Source organism: Nelumbo lutea, chromosome 1, assembly GCF_056320005.1.
Source record: "Nelumbo lutea isolate HS-2025 chromosome 1, American lotus-T2T, whole genome shotgun sequence".
NCBI classification, from domain to species: domain Eukaryota; kingdom Viridiplantae; phylum Streptophyta; class Magnoliopsida; order Proteales; family Nelumbonaceae; genus Nelumbo; species Nelumbo lutea.
In genome coordinates this window covers 176834354-176858927 of record NC_142684.1, presented here as the reverse complement: position 1 = coordinate 176858927, position 24574 = coordinate 176834354, and the positions used below count along the sequence as shown (strand labels likewise).

General features: G+C 41.0%; 1 protein-coding gene across 1 annotated transcript in view; it reads left to right on the top strand.

Annotated features, from left to right (window-relative positions):
* The window catches only part of LOC148879417 (GPCR-type G protein 1-like), a 111286-nt gene that overhangs the window by 27857 nt on the left and 58855 nt on the right, over positions 1-24574 (top strand). Inside the window, exon 6 of the mRNA XM_088960945.1 lies at positions 390-468. Coding sequence (XP_088817071.1) covers positions 390-468 — 79 coding nt within the window. The remainder of the gene's footprint in view (positions 1-389; positions 469-24574) is intronic.

Below are 24574 nucleotides of genomic sequence, written 5' to 3'. Positions count from 1 at the left end.
CATTATGATGAATTTTGAATGTTGAAATTCTCCCTTAACTTGGTGTTTGAAATAGCACAAAAATATGTTCCATGTTCATTTTTAGCACTTCTAGCTTTCCCTTGGGTGATTTGATATTGCTAGAGTTTAGAAGTCATATCTAATTCACCGGCTCTAAAACAATTTTACTAATCCTGGACTCCTACAACATTTTGGATTTTATTTGTTTAATCCCTCATTGTGCAACCAAGCAGTGAGGAAAAAGCTGAAATGGATACAGGAAATGGTCTTGTATGACTGCTTGAGATATTTTTGTAACAGATAAGTAACTTGTTATGTTATGATGGCTAAACCTTATTTATTTCATATCTCATCTTCAGATATAGCTTATTGAACATCGCTTGTTGCAGAAGCTAAAGGCTGGATCTTTTCTAAAGCGTATAGTTGGAACAGTTGTGCGTTCTGTGCAAGAGGACCAAAAAGAGCAGGGTAGGTTTTATTCATCCTCTGTCACTATACTTCTTATTCCTTTTGTAATAACTCAGGTTAGATTTCTTCTGTTATTTTTTATTTCTGGTTTAGACAATTCTTCTCATCTTACAAAACTTTATCAATTATAAATTTCAAAGCAAGCATATGGTTGAAGAATGTTATGGGCAAAGATACAGATGGTATGGCAGTGTAGAATAGGTTCTTGTTTTAGCTTTAATATTGGCAGAACTATTTAAGGTTGCTGCTTAAGAATTGTATGGCAGTTCATAAAATGAGTGTGCATATCTCAGGATTTCTGGAAAGGGTTTTGCAGCTGCTCAAGTAAGGGGATCAGCTAATTGAGTAGTACTGGGTGACGAAGGTGTTGTTTAGGAGGAGGAATTTTGTTCACCATTATTTGATTAGGAGATTCAAGGATGATTGTCCTAAGGTATCGGTGGTTTCCAAATGGGTTTGGAATGGGTGGTCAAATATCTGCACTGCAGGGGGGGGGGGACAAAACTTATGTTGGGGTATTTCCGATTTATTTTTGATTTAGAAGTGGCTACATTACCTTGGGCATGGTTGGTGTACCTTCAACAATTGGATTCTCTAACATTAATAAAAATGATCCAGTTCTCTAACTTGACAGTTGGAAGTTTGTATGTGAACTCAATGAAGAAAGCAATAAACTATGCAAGGTGGTCGATCTTTGTATACAGGATTTTGTTGAGTACATAGTATAAGGCTACTTTTGTGGAGATTGGTAATGCTTCATGTGGTTTCATCAAGGCAAACAATGAAAACCTCAATTGGAATAAGATTAGATGTTTTCAGGATTTTGATTGAAGCAAGGTCTTTGATGCTCATCTCTAAGTCCCTAGACCTTATATAAGTGGTTTGAATTTAACACTCAAGGTGGTGGTGGAAGGTGAAGATGTTCTTGTTTTGAGCATGTCCTCATCGATGGTGATGGTGGCATCAGAAGGATTATAGTGGTGAGTGGTGATCGGGGGTTACCTTTTAGACAAGGAGCCAATTGGGAGGTGGGTGTCAACTGTCAACAGAGAGGATGTTTCCACAGATTGAAAGAGTTTGGAAAAGGAACAAATGTTGGGGTATCTAGAAGGGTGTGCCAGTGGTTCCTTGGTCTGGTGGAAGTGGCACTTGCCACTTGTCAGTGGAAGGAATAAAGTTTCAAATCCTGAGTTGATGACTCAGTGGAAAAAGAACTTTGGTGGATATTTCACATAACATTTTTTAGTTGGGATTAATGTAGCCGATCCCATATAGTTGGGACTTGGGATAAGGCTTAGATGATGATGATGATAAAGTATCCCCCAGTGTCTAACATTTCCTTAATTAATTACATTTCTGTTGGGGGAGTAGAGACAAACTTTTTATTCTTAGAAGTGTAAATGAACAAGGTAGACTAAATAGACTTTGACCACAGAATTTTCTATTGAAAATTATCATATGCACTCCCTCCTTGGTTTGAGAGAAACTATAAGAAATAAACAAATGGATAACATTTTTATATGGCATTTAAGTAATGACTGTAATCAACCGAGTTTCATGAACAAGGTCGTAGATGGCTGTCTCCCCTACATAGAATTAAGTCTCTTAATGCAGAGACAAGGAAGAAAAGAAAATTGAAGAAAGGTAAGAGAATAGAAGAAGGGAAAATGTAACTTCCTCATAGAGGAGGTTGTAGAAATGTAATGGTGAAGAAATGGGGAAGGAACATCATCTCTCCTACCTTTACAGACTTAGGGTAGATTGATCCTTCTTCATTAGTTTTGCATACCTCTTTTTCTCATTCTCCTCTTGTCTTGTCTCTTTTGTTTTTGGAACTTCAGTTATTAGAATGGCATTAGTCCCATCTTGTAGGAGAGGAGTGTATATAGAAGAGGTAGTTAGAGAACTTCTCACCCCCTTTAAGGAGGGAAAAGAGCCCTCTCTTCATGAGAAGACAAATGGCAACCCCTTTAAAGAAGGGGGGCATCTCATGAGTCTAAATGGGTGTTTTTAAACTAATATTAATGTAACTCTCTTAGGGCTTGTTGTCTATTTAAATGGGTAGATCCAGGCTCATTAAATGTTTAATATGTTGTGATTGGGGCCAGCCTCTTTTAATTAATTTAGGGCCTGCTGGGCTGCTACTCACTTAAATGGACTCTACTACAGGCCCATATTTCTTAAATAAATGATTTTATCCCTTTTATAGGATTGAACTTAGAAGAAATAAAATTATAGGTTGTGCTTGGAGTAACTTAATAGCCTTTTCCAAATACAGCAACTTTAAGATCAAAATGGTGCCCCCTTGAATGCTATAAGCTCAAGAATGGTTTGGGGTTGCAGTACTCAAACTAACAAAATGCTTTTAAGTAGGCTGTGATAGAGCCCACTGATAGGCCCCCAATTAACCTTACGTATGCTAGGAAGAGGAAATAGCAGCAACCGGTTAAGGGGGGGAAATAATTGAACACATGGGACCTACCAGCTGGGCATTTATAGAGGAAGTCAGCAGGGAATAAGGAGAGTTTTGTAGCATTTATAGCTTGTCAGTTGGGAATAAGAAGAGTGTGGGGCATTTATAAGTTGGCCAGTTGGGCATTTATTATGGAAGGCAGTTATGCTGTAAGATGTGTATAAGAAGGGGCTTTGGGGGATGGAGGAGGGGGACTTTTGTTGAGTACAGAATTCTGAGAGTGCTTGGGAGTGCCGGCGGTCTCTCGAAGAACCGACCTACTGTAAGTGATCTTCTTTTCTTCTGAATGAATATTAGTTCCCTGTTGATGTACTAGTGGTTTGGATTATGCTGTGAGTCTGTGAACTGCGTGTCAAATTTCTGGGTCATATCAGTGGTATCAGAGCTCGTCTTTCCTCGGCCACGGTGACAGTTAAGGAAGTGACATCGCAGATGGAGGGTTTTGGAGAACGCTTGACTTCTCTGCGTTCTGAATTTCGTGTGGAGATGGATGGCTTACACAATGAGATTCAGCGACTCGATCCAGAAAAGGTAGCAGCTGGACTTTCGAAGATCTTGTCTCTGGAAAGCTCGGTACAATCTATGGAAGGAGGTGTTCAAGATCTGGTGAGACGATTTGATTTGTTGCTTCAGCAACAGGCCTATTCAGCTCCTTTGTCTACAACTGACATTGCTCCTCCTTTAGTCGCATCGAGTCGTGCGGCTGACATAGGGAAGAGTGCAGCTTTCCCGACGTCTTCTTCAATGTCAGTGCCGGAACATACTTCTGATCCACTTCCTCGGAAGTTGGAGTTGCCCATTTTTGATGGGGAAAATCCGGACGGCTGGCTTTTTTGCGTAGAGTGCTATTTTGAGATTAATGGCTTGCTTCCGGCGGAACATCTACGGGTGGCAGTGGTCTGTTTAGAGGGTGATGCACTGGCTTGGTATTATTGGGAGGATGGTAGGCGACCTTTTCGTAGTTGGGCAGAATTCAAGGAACTCCTCCTTGAACGTTTCCGGTCAACTCAGGAGGGAAACTTGCAGGAGCAGCTTCTATCATTACGTCAATCCACTATTGTCAAGGAATATCGTTGCCATTTTGAGGTGCTTTCTGCCCCCCTTACGTGACCTACCAGAATCAGTCCTTGAAGCAGTCTTTGTGAATGGGTTGCGCCCAGATATCCAGGCCGAACTCCGACAGATGTAACCCGTTGGGCTGATTAGAAAAATGGTTGCAGCCCAGAAAATTGAGGAAAAGAATCAGGCCTTATGGGCCTATCAATCAGGTTCATTTCCTCGTTGGCCCACAACATCCCCCTCTGGAGCTCAAGTTGGGTTGAAGCGCAATGCTTTCATTGGAAGTTGTAGGTATCAAATACGGCAGGCTATAAGAGCATCATCTGCTGCTCCGTATTACCTTGATGATTTCTCTGATGATGTAAACCGCTGGCAAGATGGTGCAATTGAAGCACATAATCCCACTATTTTCGCCATTAGAGATGCACAACTTCTATGGTTTGATACAAGAATTGACTGTTTGGTATCCATTGGATGTGGTTCTGTCCCAACAAAGCCTCGAAAAGGTGGGTGGCGTTATCTGGATACTGGACAAGTTTTGATTGAGAGTGCATGCTCAATGGAGCGAGTGGAAGAGGAAATGAACACTTTGCTGCCAATGCTTCCTGAAATACAATATTATATGTGAATAAACCCTAGTTGTTTCTAGGTCAAAGTAGAGAAGAAGAAAGAAGAAAGAAAAGAGAAAGAAGAAGAAGGAGAGGAGAAGAGTGTTTAGCCAGACTAGAAGAGAGGATGTTCAAAAGTCACTCTCCTAGTCGACCCATTTGATTTTTATTCATGAAAAAACTTGAGTTACAAGAAAGACAATTTTGTCCCTCATAGAAGATGGGACACATAACTTAAACTCAGATACAATAGACATTTCACTTTCAATAAGATACACCAGAATGACTAAAATACCCCTGACTCGAGCATTCTAACACTCCCCCTCAAGCTGGAGAGTATATATCATATAGTCCCAGCTTGTTACAAATGTAATCTATTCTTCCCCGAGACAATTCTTTTGTGAAGATATCTGCCCACTGATTTCCTGAGCTCACATGAGATGTAGTTATTACCCCACTTATCACTTTCTCTCACAAAGTGACAATCCACCTCAATATGTTTAGTTCTTTCATGGAAGACAGGATTGGATGAGATGTGAACAACAGATTGGTTATCACGGTATAGTTTCATGGGTTTGTCAATTGAGAAACCCATCTCCTGTAGTAGGTTCTTCAGCCATACTAATTCATATGTGGTATGGGCCATAGCCCTGTACTCTGCTTCTGCATTACTTCTTGTCACCACTGTTTGCTTCTTGCTCTTCCAAGTTACAAGATTGCCACCCAGGAAGGTACAAAGTCCCTGTGGTTGACCTCTTGTTTGATATAGAGCCAGCCCAATCAGCATCTGTGTACCCTACTATCTCAAGAGGTCCTCCTTTTTGGTATAACAAACCACGACCTGGAGCACCCTTTAGGTACCTAACAATTCTCAGAACAACTTCCCAGTGAGGAACCTGGGGATGTTGCATAAACTGACTCACCACACACAACAAATGATATATCTGGTTGAGTAATGGTCAGGTAGTTCAACTTTCCCACCAACCTTCTATATCTTCCAGGATCATCAAACTCTTCACCTGCATCTACACTTAACTTGGCATTGAGTTCCATAGGAGTCTTTGCTGGTTTAGCACCTAACAACCCTGTTTCTTCAAGTAGATCAAGAATATATTTCCTCTGACATAGGTTGATCCCATGTTTTGACCTCGCAACTTCTATTCCTAAGAAATACTTTAGCTTCCCCAGATCTTTCGTATTGAAGTGGTCTTGTAAGAATTTTTTCAGCCTGTCAATTCCATTGTTGTTACTTCCAGTTATGACAATATCATCCACATACACGACTAGCAAGATTTTTTCATCTTTTGAGTTATAGCTAAACACGGAATGATCAACCTGACACTGTTTCATCCCAAAGGCCTTCACCACTTCATTGAACCTGCCGAACCATGCACGAGGAGATTGTTTCAGTCCATAGATTGCCTTTTTGAGCCTGCACACCTTACCAACTTCCCCCTGAGCAACAAACCCTGGTGGTTGCTCCATATACACCTCCTCAACAAGATCACCATGTAGGAAGGCATTTTTGATGTCAAGTTGTAGGAGAGGCCAATCATACATAGTAGCCAATGAGATCAACACCCGAACTGAACCAATTTTAGCCACAGGAGAGAATGTTTCCATATAGTCCACACCATATAACTGAGAATAGCCCTTGGCCACTAACCGTGCCTTCAATCGTTCCACACTGCCATCAGGAAGATGCTTCACTGTATAGACCCATTTACACCCAACAGTGTGCTTACCAAGAGGAAGGGTGGTGAGTTCCCACATATGATTATGTTGTAAAGCAGAGAGTTCTTCTTCCATGGCTTGCCGCCACCCTGGAGAGGCAAGGGCTTCCTATACAGTCTTGGGAATGGGAACCGATGAGAGTAATGATATAAACTTGCAATGAGAAGCAGAAAGGTGAGCAGTGGAAACATAGTCTGAAATGGGATGAGAAGTACAAGTACGTTTACCTTTTCGCAAAGCAATAGGGAGATGAAGATCTGAGGGAGAAGGAGCAGTAGCAGGATCTGTCGGTAGGTGCTGAAGTGGAGGAGGAGCTGAAACACTTCTGCGGGTATACACTTGAGTAATTGGTGGCCTCTTTGTAGTAACTGGCATATGATGTGCATCTGTAGTAGGAGTGGGAGCTATGGGAAGGGGGTCCACAACCGGAACAGGAAGAGGAACCACGGAGGGAGAAGAAGAGACCCCAACATTGGAGAAAAAAGGAACTGACTCAAAGAAGGTGACATCAGGGCACACAAACGATTTATGAAACTTAGGGTTATAACACTTGTACCCTTTCTGAGTCATTGAGTAGCCAAGAAAAATACACTTCGTAGCCCGAGCATCTAGCTTGTTTACTCCAGGCCCCCCAAGTGCTGAACAAAACAAACATAGCCAAAGACTCTTGGGGTGAGAGGAAAGGGAGACAAAGTGGGGAACAACACGGAGAAAGGGGATTGACTTCCAAGGACTGACATGGGCATTCGATTTATTAAAAAACAGGATGTAAGAACAACATCACTCCAAAAGTGCTTTGGGACATGCATATTGATCATCAAGGACCGAGCAGTTTCAAGAAGATGTCTATTTTTCCATTCAGCTACATCGTTTTGTTGCGAGGTGTAGGCACAAGAAGTTTGATGAATTATTCCATGATGTTCTAGGTATTGCTGAAATGATGAGGAGATGTATTCTTTGGCATTATCGGAGCGAAGTATTTTCATATGAACACCAAACTGAGTGCGTATTTCAGCATGAAATTTCTGAAAAATAGAGAACAATTCACTACGGTCTTTCATAAGATAGATCCATGTCATCCTTGTAAAGTCATCAACAAAGATTACAAAATACTTAAACCCATTGTATGACACCACTTGAACTAAAGCAAAAGGACTTGAGACACGACTATCAGTTCTTGGACTAAATGAGACTTGATGATGTTTTCCCAACTGACATGACTCACAATCTAATGATGAAAGATGACTCAAGGAAGGAACTAGCAACTTCAAAGCCTTGAGAGAGGGATGACCAAGTCTGCAGTGCCATTGAAGAGGAGTAAGAGATGACTGAAAAGCCACTGGAGGGCCACCACCATCAAGGTAATACAAACCACCGGCTTCATGCCCTCCACCAATCTTCGTCCCCGTCTTGAGATCCTGAAACACACAAGAAGAAGGATAGAACGTTACAGAACAATTAAGGGACTTGGTTAATCTACTAACAGACATAAGGTTAAAAGGGAACTTAGGAACATATAAAACAGATGGTAAAGACAATGATGAGAGATCAACATCGCCAACACCACAAATAGGAGATGTAGAACCATTAGCAAGTGTAACTGTCTGAGATGTGGAGGTGTGAGAAAGGGAAGAAAATACATCAGGAGTCCCAGACATATGGTCTGAGGCGCCAGAATCAATGATCCAGGGTGAGGCTTTGGAAGCTAAACAAGTCATACCTGAATGGGAAAGTGTAGCTGTGTTCCGCTGAGATGTTTGAAGGAATTGCTCATATATTGCCCGTGGTACACTCACCATTTTCTGCCCGGAAGCACAAGTGGGTGTGGAGGGGGTTGGTGCAGTTTGGTGGCTTTCAGTAATTGTGCTACTACTCTTAGATGTAACATGGTTAGCCCAAGTGTTGGGCGGACCACGCATCATAGCAGAAATTAACTGTGTGCCCCTCTAAGCCACAATGTGTACATTTTCTCTGAGCATTACCCCTTCCTTTTCCACGGCCTCCAGTCCGGCCACTGGCCCGGTTAAACATGTGTCCACCACAGTTGCTTGGAGGACCGCTGCTGCCACCACCACTTCTACTTCCACGACCACTCTCTTTAGTCACTACCAAACCAGATCTATCAGAGAAGGAAGAATGTTCCACTGGCTCAATGGATGTTCTCTTAAGGCGGGCAAAAACTTCTTCAAGTGAGGGGAGAGCTGATCCCCCCAAATATCTGTGCTTTGACAGGCTCATACTCAGCCTTCAAGCCCACAAGAAACCTAGTCACATCAAGCTGTTCACGTTGCTGTTGTTGGATTTGGACATTTGATGTTAGGGGGTGATACACATTTAGCTCATTGCGGATGTTTCTCAAGCTTGCATAATACTCTTCTAAGCTTTGACTTCCTTGCTTCAAATTGAAGTACTCTTGGTATAACTGATATACCCTAGTTGTGTTGTCTTGTCCAGAGTACAACTTTTTAGCATGATCCCAGATCTCTTTGGCTGTATCTAGGAACATGAAGTTCACACTAATCTTTGGTTCCATGCTGTTCCAAAGCCATGTCATTATTTGTGCATCATCTTGTTCCCAATCACTGAACCCAGGAGAATCAGAGGAAGGTTTCTCCTCCCTCACATGTTTTACTTTTCTCTTGGCCTTCAAGAACACCTCCACAGATTTTGCCCACGGTACATAGTTCTCACCATTCAACTTAATAGATGTCATTTGAACACTTAGATAATCTGAAGAGAGCATGATGCCTGTTTTGTTGTCATTCCCAACTACAGTTGAAGCCATCTCAATTATGTTTCCTCTGAATATACACCACAATCTCACACTTGTCACAAGACTATCTCCCACCAACCCACTATCTTCAACTGCACATTACACACTACTCTCTAAAGCTGAAATCATTCAGTCAACACATCAAACACTTGGACTGCACACTGCAGGGCCATTTACTACCAATAAACCACTATTGAAATTACTCAGTCATTTCATTGAACACTTGTTCTGCATACTGCAGAACTGATTACACACAAGGTCTAGGGGTTCACTTTTAAGCATTTAAAAACATAGATATGTCAGCCACCACAACACAATCAACACCACACCACTGTTGTCGTGGACATCAGCAGTCTACCACTCTTCTTTCAGCACACATGTGAGCAAGAAAACACAAAAAAAACATGACTGATACCATGTGAAGTTGGCGGCGAACCCAGGAAGAAGACAACAACAAGAAAACGAACCCCAGACCTTAATGCTCTGATACCATGTGAATAAACCCTAGTTGTTTCTAGGTCAAAGTAGAGAAGAAGAAAGAAGAAAGAAAAGAGAAAGAAGAAGGAGAGGAGAAGAGTGTTCGGCCAGACTAGAAGAGAGGATGTTCAAAAGTCACTCTCCTAGCCGACCCACTTGACTTTTATTCATGAAAAAACTTGAGTTACAAGAAAGACAATTTTGTCCCTCATAGAAGATGGGACACAACTTAAACTCAGATAGAATAGACATTTCACTTTTAATAAGATACACCAGAATGACCAAAATATCCCTGACTCGAGCATTCTAACATTATAGATTCAATCTAGTTGATGAACGTTGTGGTATGGAACTGGATGAGACAGATCCTGCAGTTTGGCTGAAACTGGAAGCTGCAACTGAGGAGTACATACAAAGTAACTCCCAAGCCTCTGAAAGTCTATGTGAAAGATTGGTTTTACCATACCAAAATGAAGAGAAATTGTCAGAGAAGTTTAAGCCGCAGCAAATTCCTAAAACAAAAGCTTCAAATGCAGTGCTAGATGAGAACAGCCCTTCTTTAGGCTGGAGGTGTATGATACTTCTTGTAGAAGCTTCTCATAGTCCTGATTCAGGAAGAATTGTCCACCATGTTCGTTCTCTGGAGACATTTTGTGCACGCAATGGTATAAGATTGTCTCTTGTGAGCAAAGTATCAGGATTCTCAAAGGCAGTGCCAGCAACAACATTTCCTACTCCTTTCACATCACCTTTGTGCACTTGCTTTGAGACCAATTCCCTCATTTTAACCTTGAGGACAAGGTTAGTCTTTGGGTGGCGGGTAATGATAGGCCCCCAATTAACCTTCGTATGCTAGGAAGAGGAAAGGGCAGCAATCGGTTAAGGGGGGGAAATAATTGAACACATGGGACCTACCAGCTGGGCATTTATAGAGGAAGTCAGAAGGGAATAAGGAGAGTTTTGTAGCATTTATAGCTTGTCAGTTGGGAATAAGAAGAGAAGCATTTATAGTTTGTCAGTTGGGAATAGGAAGAGTAGCATTTATAGCTTGTCAGTTGGGAATAAGAAGAGTGTGGGGCATTTATAAGTTGGCCAGCTGGGCATTTATTATGGAAGGCAGTTATGCTGTAAGATGTGTATAAGAAGGGGCTTTGGGGGATGGAGGAGGGGGACTTTTGTTGAGTACAGAATTCTTAGAGTGCTTGGGAGAGCCGGCGGTCTCTCGAAGAACTGACCTACTGTAAGTGATTTTCTTTTCTTCAGAATGAATATCAGTTCCCTGTTGATGTACTAGTGGTTTGGATTCTGCTGTGAGTCTGTGAACTGCATGTCAAATTTCTGGGTCATATCACCCACATAGGTTTACATAATCTTTATTTTGTTTACAACAATCCATTTAAATGGGTTAAACTAGGGTTTATATGGATTGAGCTTTGTGCCATTGGGATTACATTTTTTTGCTAGGAATCAAGTGGTATGTGGTTGATGTATACTTATAAATGGTCAAGGTGGCTATTGTTTTTTTTTTTTATTTTTTTTCATTTCTGGAGCTGCAAAGTTCATGTAGCACGTCTTTCCTCTTGTTTTTCTTTATTTTTACTTTACTATAAAAAATTAATTTTTGGTCACAATACAGATATTTGGTACAATTGTAGATTGGATCTTAGTTGCATGTACTATTTTTTGGTTGTTGTATTAGATGTGGATGAATTACTTTTTCCCAATTGGATATGATTCATGCTTCCCGTTGGTACTATAACACTATATGATTCTTACCCAGTTGACACTGACTGTGCTAGTGCAGCTTGTTTCATGTACTAGTGATCAATTTTGTCCTGCAAGGATCAACAGCCCCTTTATCTGACCAACAATCTTACATCAACAAAGGGAAAAAACAGATTACAGAGATTCACTTGGCATGCATACTCCTAGTATTGTACCCCTTTTGCAGCCATGCTGTTTGTTGGGATGCTTGCTGATCTTCAAATTCATTTAAACTGCGTGTTCATCTTATTATCTTAGTTGCTGAAAATCTTTCTTCCTTAATACAATGTCTAAATATCCAAGGACTTTCAGATGTAAATGTCATCCATCCTATTAGCATTTGGGAATCCCCTGCTATCTGTAGAGCAAAAGAGTATCCTGTACCTCCATTCAAAATGAAGTCTAAACCTTTGTTCAAAGATCTCTTGTTTTTCACATTTAGGGGGGGGGGGACTGTCATGTAATTGGCTATGGCGGTATGGAACTGAAAAAGAACATCTGAGGAGACAAATCGATCAGGGACAAGTATGGGTCTGCACCTATGGATTGGGAATCCTTGGTTCCAAACAGTCTAATGTCTCATCTAGCCTGTTTTCAGTTGCAACAATAAGGAGGCCTTGGTGGCAGATTGCAACTAGCTTTCAGAGAGGAAAGAGAACAACCTGGTTAGTGGTTGCCTCTGTTCAGGCACAATTTGCATGACTGTGAGGTTGCTGCTTTTCTCTCCCTCCTGGATCACCTGAGGACACATCAACTTCAACCACTTAGGCATGATAAGAAAAGAAAGTTTTGTTTCAGACATCGGAGGTAACGAGGAAATGGGTAAAGCATGATGTTTAAGTCCCATCGAATAGGTTTCTGGGTTCAGGCTAGGTGTTTGTATGAGTTTCAATGGGAGGGGGTTTTATGTTTTTTCGGGTTTTCAGCTTTGGTTGGGGTGGGTATCTTAAAATGTAATTGATTTTCAGGGCTGTTTTTTTAGGTATAAGGGGTTTAAGCTGATGTTGTTTTCCCTGGGTTGGGTGATGTCTTATCACCCGTTTGTATCCTCCTTTTTTTGTTTCATTAATACATTTTCTTCTTTATTTATCTTCAAAAAAAAGATTCCAGATGATGAACTCCCCCTCATAATGGATCAGATTCCTTTAGTGTTAAAATTATTGTAGGATGTTGAACTCCCCCTCACAACCTGTCCTTTGGGGATGGGTTTGGAAAATCAAGGTCCCAACTAAGGTCAGTTTCTTTTTGTGGACTTCCACCTTGAACAGAATCCTCACCATTGACCACTTGACTGACAAAGGGCTGAACATTGCTAATTCCTGCTGGCTCTGTGGGACCTCGGAGGAATCAGTAAGCCTCATATTCTTGACTGAAGTGATGGCTGCTCTTACCGGAATCAGGATAATTAAGAATTTGGGTATTCAGAATTTGATCGTTGCAGGTGATTCAGCAAATACAATAAAATGGTTAAGAGACAAAAAAGGGGGCCTTTGGAGACTTCATCACTATCTGACTGAAGCTTGGGATTCTTTGGATGGATTGAATGTTAATTTAGTTTGGATTCCTAGGGAATACAATCATACTGCAGATGGCCTAGCTAAATTTGGTGTGTATTTGGAGCATCTGTATAGCGACAAGCTTCCTTCTTTGTATCTACCCCCTCCTTTATTCTCAATAAATCTTGGTTAAATTTTCTCAAAAAAAAAAAAATTCTTGACTGTGGTGTTGCTGCTCAGGTATGGTCACACTTTCTGAAGTTGTTTAGAAGGATCTGGGTTACACTGGCTAACTTACAGAGGCTCCATCTGCCTGGAATGTCAATGGTCTGTTGGTCTCAGTCATAAAGGTACACTTGTCTGGAAGTGGAGTTCCCCAGTCAACCCATAATGTGGAAAAAGCATAAAACAATATATAGAAGTAATTATACTAACTGTAAAAGCAGAAATATAACAAATCTGAACTGGCCTCCAAACAATGTGCACTATAGCATTTAACACTTCAAAAATATGAGAGTGGCATGTTATAAGAAATTATACTAGAAAAAAGGATCTATTTATGCTAGAAATATAAGCATATTACATGGGATACCCATACCAATATCCATGCCCAGGATTTTAGCAAATAGAGATTCATAACACCATTTTCTATATCCTTGTCCATTTCTGTATCCGTGTATCAGAATCATAGCTAGGTGCCCCATTGTCATCCAGTGACATTCTAGGCGGGTGCTTAGGTGAAGCTTTGGTAACTGTGAAATGTTTGTTTTTCTGCCAAACTATGCTGATTGTATTTCCTTCTTTTGCACCTTTTCTTTTGCAAACCAAGGATGGTTTTTACATATTTTTTTTTAGTAATAATATATTAGAGATTCTTCTCATAGTTGTCAAGGCGGCAAGGCACTCCCCTATTTCCTAGCTTCGCCTTGGCACCTTGAAAACATTGATTCTTCTTAGTTGGTGGAATAAGACAACTAATACACAACACCATGTGTTGTATTTCTGCATGTTTTTCCTCTCCCACTCCCAACCTTTTTGTCTTCCTAACCTACTTCCTAAAGGTTATTAATATCTATTTTTTCCTATCATCAACAGAAGAAAAATACCTTTTGAAATGAAAGGACTGTTTAAAATGTTGCAAAGAATCAAAAGAAAGTAGCAGAAATCAAGTTTCAAGAAGGGAGAAGAGGAAGAAGAAGGTGGCGACAACTAGGGTTCAGAGAGAGATTTTCAAACATAATCTCCTCTTACACCCCTAATCCCATTTCATTAAGTTAAACTTTAGTAATTTACAGAGAGGACCCTAGTTGGGCATAAAATTAAAAACATAAGAAAAATAAGGGTCTAGATTAGGGCCCATTATTGCAAAGAACATAAAAAGATAAAGAAGGATAAACAGCCTATGGGCCATTCGGCCCATCTTCTCTACACTCCCCCTCAAGCTGAGCGGAGAAGTCAATCATGCCAAGCTTGCCAGTATCATCCTAAAGTTTAGCCTTGGGAATGCCCTTGGTGAGGAAATCAGCTAATTGTCCTTCAGAAGTGATGAAAGGAAGACACTTCTCCAGAAGCCATTCTTTCTCGAATGAAGTGTTTGTCAACTTCAATATGTTTGGTTCTGTTATGTTGCATTGGATTATGAGCAATGTTGATGGCAGCCTGATTATCACAGTATAGAATCAATGGCTTATTATGCTCAATACTTAGTTCCTCCATCAGTGATCTAAGCCACAGTCATGGTTTAAAGTATTGATACGGGCGTATCGTATCGTATCTTTTGAAAACAATATGCCCTAAAACGCATGTTTCCAGGGGTTTCGGAACCCCAATTTTTTTTTAATAAAAAAGCCTGTTTTTAGCTTCCCAAAAAACCAAAATTTGAAAAAAAAACTAGTAAAAAAGAGTTTTGGGTGTTTCTTAGTACCGATACAATACTGCCAATACGCGTATTGTATCGATACTTTGAACCATGGCCACAGTAATTCGAAAACTCCATGAGCCATGGCTCTGTATTCAACTTCGACTGAAGATCTGGCAACAACTAATTGTTTTTCTTCTCCAAGAGACAATATTACCTGCCACCAAGCTACAGTATCCCGAGGTAGATCTTCTGTCATCAATATTTCTGGCCCAATTAGCATCTGTGTAGGCTTCAAGTTTCATATGACCATGCTTAGAAAATAGAATTCCCTTTCCAGGAGAACCCTTCAAATAACATAGAATTCGCTCTGCTGCTGCCATGTGAGTGTCTCTCGGAGCATGCATGAACTGACTAATGCAACTGACAGCATATGCAATGTCTGGCCGAGTCATGCATAGGTAGAGAAGTTTCCCAAGTAGCCTCTGGAAGACTCCCTTATATTTCAACAATATTCGATTTGAAGTAGAGAGTTTATGACTCATATCAATAGGAGTAGCAGCTGGTCTAGCACCCATCTTCCTTGTTTCAGAGAGCAAGTCAAGTACATACTTTCTTAGAGAGATAAGGATCCCATCCTTAGATCGAGCAACTTCTATGCGAAGAAAGTATCTCAATTCCCCCAGATCTTTGATCTCAAGTTCTGTATGAAGGAAAGATTTGAGATCATTAATCCCTGATACATCATTACCAGTCACAACAATATCATCAACATACACAATTAGATAAACTGCCAAGGATCCTGTCCTCTTCACAAAGAGGGTATGATCAGACTAAGTCTGTACATAGCCAAAGTTAACAAGGGCAGCCCTAAACCTTTCAAACCATGCCCTAGGGGATTGTTTAAGTCCATAAAGAGATTTCTTTAGCTTACAGACTTTCCATTTCATATCTATTTCATACATCCCTGGAGGAAGAGACATATAGACCTCATCATGTAACTCTCCATTCAGAAATGCATTCTTTAAATCCAGTCGGTAAAGTGGCCAGTCTGAGTGTACAGCCAGAGATAGTAGAACTCTCACAGAAATCATCTTGGCAATAGGAGCAAAGGTCTTCGGATAATTAATCCCATATGTCTGTGTATAACCTTTTGCAACCAGCCTAGCCTTGTGCCTTTCAATGGTGCCATCAACATGATATTTGATGGTAAAAACCCACTTATAGCCTACTGGATCCTTCCCTTCAGGTAGATCAACCACTTCCCAAGTGTCATTCTTGTGTAAGGCATCAATTTCTGTTCTCATAGCATCCCTCCATTCTGGAATAGTAAGAGCTTCTGACACAGACTTGGGAACTGGGTTAGAAGCAATAGAAGAAAGGTAGCCAAAATATGAAGGAGTGAGCAAATTATAAGAAAGGTGTTTGGAAATACAATGTGCAGTATATTTCCTTTTTCCTTTCCTAATAGCAATAGGGATATCAAGGTCTAGAAATGATGACTCCAGAGGAAGAGTCTCAAAAGAAGACTCAACTGGGACCGGAAGGGGGAGAGCAAACAACTGTGACAAATTCTCCCCCTTTGGACAATGCCACTCCTGAGAAGAATCATGAAAGGAAGAGAGCTCATCAAAGGTGACATCTATTGAGACATACCGAGTTCTAGTCTTCGGATCAAAACAACAATAACCCTTTTGTATGAGGGAATAACCAAGGAAAATACACTTGTGGGCTTTTGGTTTAAATTTATGTTTCCGGACACTTGGGATATGTACATAACAAGTTCAGCCAAAGACACATAGTGGAATAGGAAAAAAGTCCTTGTAGTGAGAACAACATCACCCCAAAATTTTGTAGGGACATGTGAGGCAAATAGGATACTTCTTGCAACTTCAACAATATGCCGATTTTTTCTTTCAGCAACTCCATTCTGTTCTGGGGTCCTAACATAGGAGCTTCGATAAATATCCCCCAAGTCAGTGAGATAGCAGGTTAGTTTTTTCTCAAAATATTCTTTAGCATTGTCGGATCTGAAATTTTTAATTTTGGTATCAAATTGGGTTAGAACAAATTCATGGAATTGCCTCAAAATTCTAGGAACTTCATCATGGGACTTCATAAAAAATATCCAAGTGAACTGTGAAAAATCATCAATGAATGAGATAAAATATTTTTAGCCGCCCATAGAAGTTAAGTGGTAAGGCCCCCACACATCAGAGTGCACAATATGGAATAGAGAAGAACTTTTATTACTCAAAGGATAACTACTTCTACAATGTTTTGAAAACTCACAAGACTCACAATGAAGACTGGACAAACTAATTCCCTTAAACAGTTATGGGAATAAATGACTTAATGAAGAAAAAGAAAGTTGACCCAAACGAAAATGACATAACATGACTCGACTGATAGACTCTGTAGTTGTAGATCCAAAAACAACTTTTCCAGGTTGTCCATGGCTCTGTGCAAGAGTGTCTAGCAGATATATTTCATTCACCTCATGGCCACTCCCAATCACTTTCTGAGACTCCATCCTGAAAAACACAATAGGAAGGAAAGAAGGTTTACACAACAGTTCAAAGACTTGTTAGGCTACTTACAGATAACAAATTTGTATTTATCTTGGGTACATGAAGAGCAAAAGGAAATACCAAGGAATTTGTAGCCTTGATAGTTCCCTTGCCGGAGATATGGGCAAGAGAGCCATCGGCTAGGGTGATTTTGTCACGGCCAGGAAGTAAATCATAAGAAACAAATGTTGGTTCGGCTGATTTAGTGTTTATGTTAGTCATATTTGTGTCTTAAGTCCTTAGTTATTGGGCCTAAACTTGTTTAATGTTTTATTTGTTTAGGTGTCCCATCACTAATCAGGGGCGTTCTAGTCCATTCATGTAACATTATTTTGTAAACATCTATATAAGATTGTAGGGCCGGCTGAAGTAGATGAGCCGCCATCCTCAAGTCTTCTTCTCTTCTTCTTCTTCTTCTTCTTCTTGTTCGGCTGTTGTGTTCCAACAAACATGGTTTCAGAGCACTAATCCGTCTGTCTGGTTACAATTGCCACTTTTCTGCTCTTCTCTATTCCTTTTTTTCCTCTCTCTCCTATCTTGGCTGCTGTGAAGAAACCCTAGGGTTGACCGTAGAACACAACAAGGTCTGTATCTAGGGTTTCCTTTGGTTGTAGGGCCCAAGGGGAGTTTGTTCCTGAAGTAGATGCCCTACTAGACACCTTGCAGCAGGTAGTAGCCATTCGACTGCTAAGAGAGATCTGTGTGGAATAGATCTAGGTGGAAGGACTGACTTCGACAGTCCTAGTATAGATTGTAAGGGTGATCACAGTCTACGACAGCAGAAGTCAAAGCCCAGCCTAGTCCAGAAGTGTTCAGCACAGTACAGAGGTGGATTGTTCTTGGTTTCAGACCTGTTACGAGGGGTTCTCATGCTTGTAGCAACTTCGGTAAGTCTGAAATAGTGTTCTTTGTGCTGAGTTTTCAATTGTGATCACTGCAAGAGGAAGGAGATGTCTTCAATATCGGGAGAAGTGTCTTCTAGGGATAATAGAACTGGTGGGAGGTCTCTTAATCTGGAAAATCTAAATCTGCACAGCTTGCAGATCACCAGTGTATTATTGGATGAATACAACTTCAGAGAATGGTCTGTTTCAGACATGCTCTTCGTTACTTCCCAGGAACTTACGGGTTATTTAGATGGACAGAAGAAGGAACCTGAAGTGGGTAGTGTGGAGTATGCAGTATGGCGTAAGGAAAATGCTACTGTTATGTCCTGGTTGCTTGCTTCGATGACTCCAAGAGTGGTCAGGACTGTTCAACACTTTCCCACTGGTGCTAAGATTTGGGAGAAAGTTTCTAAAACTTATGAACAGAGAAAGAACAATGCCAAAATTTATAGGCTAAACCAAGACATTGTTGCATTGAGGCAAGGAGATATGACAGTTGCAATGTATTTTGCAACCCTAGAAGGACTACGGGAAGAACTTGATCATCATCTTATTCTTGATTGGGAGAATGCAAAAGACAAGGAGAGGCATGATAAACAAATTGAAGAGGGTAGAGCCTTTAAGATCTTGGCTGGTTTAGACCCAATGTATGAGAGCATAAGGTCTCAAATTTTAGGAAGGGATGAAATGCCAGATTTATATCATGTCTATTATCTAGTAAGGAATGAAGAGGTTAGGAGGAAAGAGATGCAAGTTGTGAAGGGATGAGAGATCCATCGTATGGACGCTCAAATCTTGTGGAATAAGGTGGGCGAATTTCAAAAATTTTTTTCTCCCTTTCAACTGGGAATCGAATTCCCTATTTAGAAAATCATATTTTCAAGGATCAATCTTGAACTATAAACTGAACCAGATTTGAACAAAAGCAGTAGGAGAGAATTATACCTGATACGGAGAAGTAATATCTCCCAATGGAGGTGTTCACACCCAAGGAAGGATCCAAAGACTGCTCCCACTGAAGATGGCGCAGTGCTGGATGGAGCAGAATCAACAGAGTTCTTCTCCAAGAACCTAGTCCTTCGCAAGAAATAGCAGGATGGCACATGAGCACAACTTCCTATCAGTTTTTTCACAAAGAACTGATATCAAGATCAAATCTTGACTTCTCCCATTGAATTGGAGCTCAAATCGACAAAGTAGGTGGCAAGGAGGCGGCAAGAAAGAATTCTGTAGGGTTGCTTGATTCTTTCTTCTGTGATTTCAGCAGTAAAGAGGATGTGAATATCTATCTTCTAAAGGCTGCCACCCCTTCCTTCTTTTGTTACCCTAAAGGATCAGTTCCTAATCCCATTAGGAGTTGCTGGTCCAAATCATATTTGGATCAGACATCCCTTTAGGTGATAAGGATAAGCCCTCATCTTATCTGCAGATTGGATCAGTCTTCTCCTAATCTAATTAGGAGGTTTCTAGATCCAAATCACATTTAGATCTGGACTCTCTGAGTGGATAGGGTTAAAACCCTATCCTATCTACTAATCCACCTCAGAATTCACCCTATATTTAACTAATTAAATAGACCAGTTCGAAATGGGCTTTAGGCCCATTAAGGTCCAATGCTCACTTAGCCTTCCTAATTGCTGCCCAGTTGGGCTTCCTTGTATGGCGTGGGACCCAAGCATTGATCTACACATCAGCCACATGGGTTCAGCCCAGCCTTTGTTACAAGGCCTGGCCGAATACACTGTTATGGACAGTGCATCCCCTGAAACCCATCAAATGGGCTCTATGGGCCCAACACTTACTCTAAGTGGTCCCTGGGCCAAGCCACCTTGTAACACCCAAGGACTGTGGGCAGATGCAAGATTAGCTCATCAGGTATTATCCTCAATGGTCTTACACTCAACCTCTCAACCCATAATGATCATACACTGCCCGACAAGAGAGGACCTCTCCCTCGGCTGCAAGGAATAGTGTTGCACTCTCTGCTTATATGGATCCCGGGAATTAAAACCTTTTGCAAACATTTTAGAAACTATAATATATATACTTTTATATCTCATAAAATATATTTTGCAAACAAATCTCAATGATTGAAATCGGTTGTCAGCAGTCTTGGTTTCCATCAGTGAGAGTGCATCCCCGATCATTACCTTTGTCTGACAAAGGGGCTGATCCTGTCACTGTGATCACCCACTCAGATGAATTCTCAGACTGTCCCAACATACCCAGGTTTTGACCCCCGCTAAGGATCTCACCGATTGGTACATCGAAGATAGCCCAATCCGATACCTAGTGTAGTATCATAATCGAGTCTAGGGGTCGGGTGTAACTTTCCAGTTTTGCCCATTTATCTCCAAGGTCCAGGGCAATACTGGAAATTTGGTCCGGTTCAAAGATTCAATTGATCTTACACTGCATGTGCCTAGGGTCTCACCCTGGCAGCTGAGACAGGCCACCCCAACCGACTTGGTGGCACATCAGTGTCAGCCTTATCAAGATAGGTCTCCCCAGACTGACCCACTGGCTGTGAACATTCTAAACTAACACAAGTCTCATTAAGTGTCCAGTTTAAGGGTATTACACAGAAACATATCAAGGGAACATGAATCAAATATGTACTTTTATTCATTTACAATAAACTCAAAATGTACATTCTGATTGAAGCTAAGGGCATACAAAACTATCCAACAAGTTGACACTCAAATACAACCAGTTGAACAACCTGTTGAACATTCAGCCCCGATTTCTTCAAACCAAAAGGGGAACAAGCATTTAGATAAGAGGCATCTTAAGTGCACTCTGTTGACAGTTGTTTGTGTCTCAAGTTTAGTACCACAAGGGTACTGCTGTAATTTCTCTTCTATTTATATTGTACGACTCGACTAGTATAAATAATAATTTCTTTCATTCGCCCCCTAAGTTCTGGAGGGCTTTCAGTCCACTCGACTCACCTCTCTTCTCTCTTCTCCTCTCCTCTCTTCTCTTGCTCTTGCTCAACATGGTATCAGAGCAAGTCATCCAGGCCTGAAGGGTGGTGTCAAGCAAACTGCTGTTGTATCCAGTTCGACCCAGGAGTTATAGTGACTTTTTATCTCCCAATGCTGTCTCCAATCGAACTCCTAATCTTGTGTAATCAGTTCGACCCAGAAGTTACAGAGTCTTTTCATCTTCCAGCCCAGAAGTTGCACCTCTTGTCTGCTCGACTGTAGAGAGACTATTGTTTGAGGTTTGTAGAGGGTGTTCTGTTTTTCAGAAAGACTATCATCTGAAACCAAAAGAAGTACTGAAACTAAAAGAAGTTATGTTCAGCTGCCTATTGTTTGAGGTTTGTAGAAGGAGTTCTGGTTTACAGGGAGATTATCATCTGAAACTAAAAGAGGTACTATCATCCTTGTTTGTTCGGATACCTATTGTTTGATGAGCTGTTCGGCTGCCTATTGTTTGATGAACTGTTCGGCTTCCCTACTGTTAAGTGACTGTATTCCTTAACAAAGTAACTGTATTCAACTCCTTTTTTCTTGGTATTGTGGACCGTTGATTGTCTGTTCAGCCGATTGATTGTCTGCTCAATATTAATCTTATTGATTGACTGTTCGTCTACCCTGTTGATCTCCTCGACTGGTTAGCTATCAGGCCTACTAATTAGGCCATTCAGACCTGTTCTTGTACTGCAACGACAATGTTCAGTTTTTTGTTTGTTCTCAGTGAAACTGTAGGTCAGAAGGACCTGTTTTTGTACTGCAACAACAGTGTTTTGTTTTTTGTTCTCGGTGAAACTATAGGTCAGAAAGACCTGTTCTTGTACTGCAACAAAAATGTTCTGTTTTTTTGCTCTCAGTGAAACCGGAGGTCAGAAGGACCTATTTCTGCAATAGCCTTGTAATGTTGTACTCTTTTTGGTTGCTGTTTCATTTTTATTCTGATATCATGGGCAGTGAAGATTCAACCACATCTGGAGTTTCCTCAATGCTGAATGGAATGGGTGGGGGTGACCTATCATTTCCTATGGCTGTTGTCCCTCTTGATGGTTTAAATTACCTAGAGTGGTCAAGAGGGATCAAATTATACATCACTGCAAGGGGGAAGATAGGCTATATTAATGGGAGGATAAAAGAACCATCCTTTGGGAGTGTTGAATATGATAGATGGAATCAGGAGAACAATATTGTTATGTCCTGGCTCTTGGTTTCCATGCAACCTCAAATAAGGAAGAATTTCATGTGGGCTGAAACTACAAATGAAATCTGAGAACAAGCAAAGTCTACATATTCAGAATTGCGACACTATGCCAAAATTTATCAACTGCAGGCAGCATCTTCTATTTGTAGACAGGGGGAGAGGTGTTTATCGGTTTATTACTCTGACTTAACATCTGTCTGGAAGGAGTTGGATCACTACCAGAGTGGATTGGAAGTGTGATGAGGATGCTAAGAAGTACAAGTAGCTTGTCTCCCAACAAAGGGTGTTTGCATTCTTACATGGTCTGAATCCTATGTATGAATCTATCAGGGTTCAGAGTCTCAGCTCTAAGGATCTCCCATCTGTTTAGGAAGTCTATGCTCTTGTACAGTCTGAAGAAAGTAGGAGAAAATTGATGAACAGCCCTGGTGGGGATGCTGTTGTGTTGGTTGCAAAAGGGGGTGTCTCTACTGGTGTGGGATCTTCTTCCCAGAAAGGAGATCTCCAGAAAAAAGCAGAAGATAAGGACAAATTGTGGTGCAGTCATTGCCAGAAACCCTGACACACCAAAGATACCTGTTGGGATCTTCATGGGAAACCAAAATGGGCTCAAGATCTAACTAAAAAGCAAGGTTCAGAGGTGAATAAGAAGTACAGACAGCAAAGTACAAAGAAACATCACATGGCCAACATAGCTACTCGGGAGAATCAACCCCCCATTTCTACTGTGACTCAGACACATCTCACTGGACCTGACCCGAGGGAGGACATTATGAATTCCTTCCTTGACCATTTAGAGCTCTATGGTAGAGCAATTCGTCAGATGGATGCTCCTCCCTCAACCTCATTTGCATCTACGTCAGGTAACCCTACCACTGCTTTCCATGTTGCTTCTCACACCCCTGACTCTCCATGAATCATTGATTCTGGAGCATCAAAACATATGACTAGTACGTCCTCTTACTTTCAAACCTATCACCCTCTTTCTAGAAGAGACAAGGTGAGACTAGCCGATGGATCATACTCTTCCATAGCTGGTCAAGGAACTCTCTCTTCCTCTTGGTCTTACCCTTTCTGATGTCCATTAATTTGTTCTCTGTTAGTAGTGTTACTAATTCCTTGAATTGCTCAGTGACTTTTTTCCCTTCTCATTGTGTGATTCAGGATCTGGCCTCGGGGAGGACGATTGGTAGGGGTCGTATGGTTGATGGACTTTACATGCTTGAGAATAAGGCTGGTCTTCATGTTACAGAGTCTAGGAGTCAGTCCTGTAAGAAAAAAGTCTATTTATGGCATTGTCGTCTTGGTCATTTGTCTTTTGAGTCTTTGAAAGTTGTATTCCTAGAATCGTTTAAGTCAATGTCTGTTTTTGATTTCTCTTGTCAAACATGTCACTTAAGTAAACATTGTAGAACTCATTTTCTTCAAAGAAATGGTAAATCTGAATCTCCTTTTCACATTGTTCATTCTGATGTATGGGGCCCTGTTACCTTACCATCTGAGAGTGGCTATAAGTATTTCATTACCCTTATTGATGATTATTCTAGATATACTTGGGTTGACCCAATGCGAATCAGGGAAGAAGTACCAAAAATCATTCAAGATTTCCAGCGGATGGTCTTCACTCAATTTCAAACTGAAATCCAAATTTTTCAATCAGACAATTTAAAAGAATTTTTTCATAGTGACGTCATGGAGTTTTTTGCTTCGCGTGGTTCCCTTCACCGTAGCTCTTGTGCCCGCACGCCACAACAAAATGGTGTGGCCGAATGGAAGAACCGACATCTCCTTGAAGTGGCTCGGGGTTTACTACTTCATATGAATGTTCCCAAACGTTTTTGGCTTGAAGCCGTTCTTTGTTCCACCTACCTTATAAACCGTATGCCCTCTCATTGGTTAGGGTACAAAGCCCCACATCAACTTCTCTTCCCTAAGGCTCCTCTTTTTTCTATTCCTCTGCGTGTCTTTGGTTGCCGTTGTTTTGTACAAAATCTGTCTCCCACTCATGGGAAATTGGATTCTCGTGCTATCTCTTGCATATTTCTTGGTTACTCCTTCACTCAAAAGGGATACCATTGTTTTGATCCTGTTTCTCGGAAGTTCTATGTCTCCATGGATGTTTCTTTCTTTGAAGATGAGCCTTTCTTTCCTGTTTCTCCTTAGGGGGAGTGTAGTGAAGGGATGAGAGATCCATCGTATGGACGCCCAAATCTTGCGGAATAAATGGG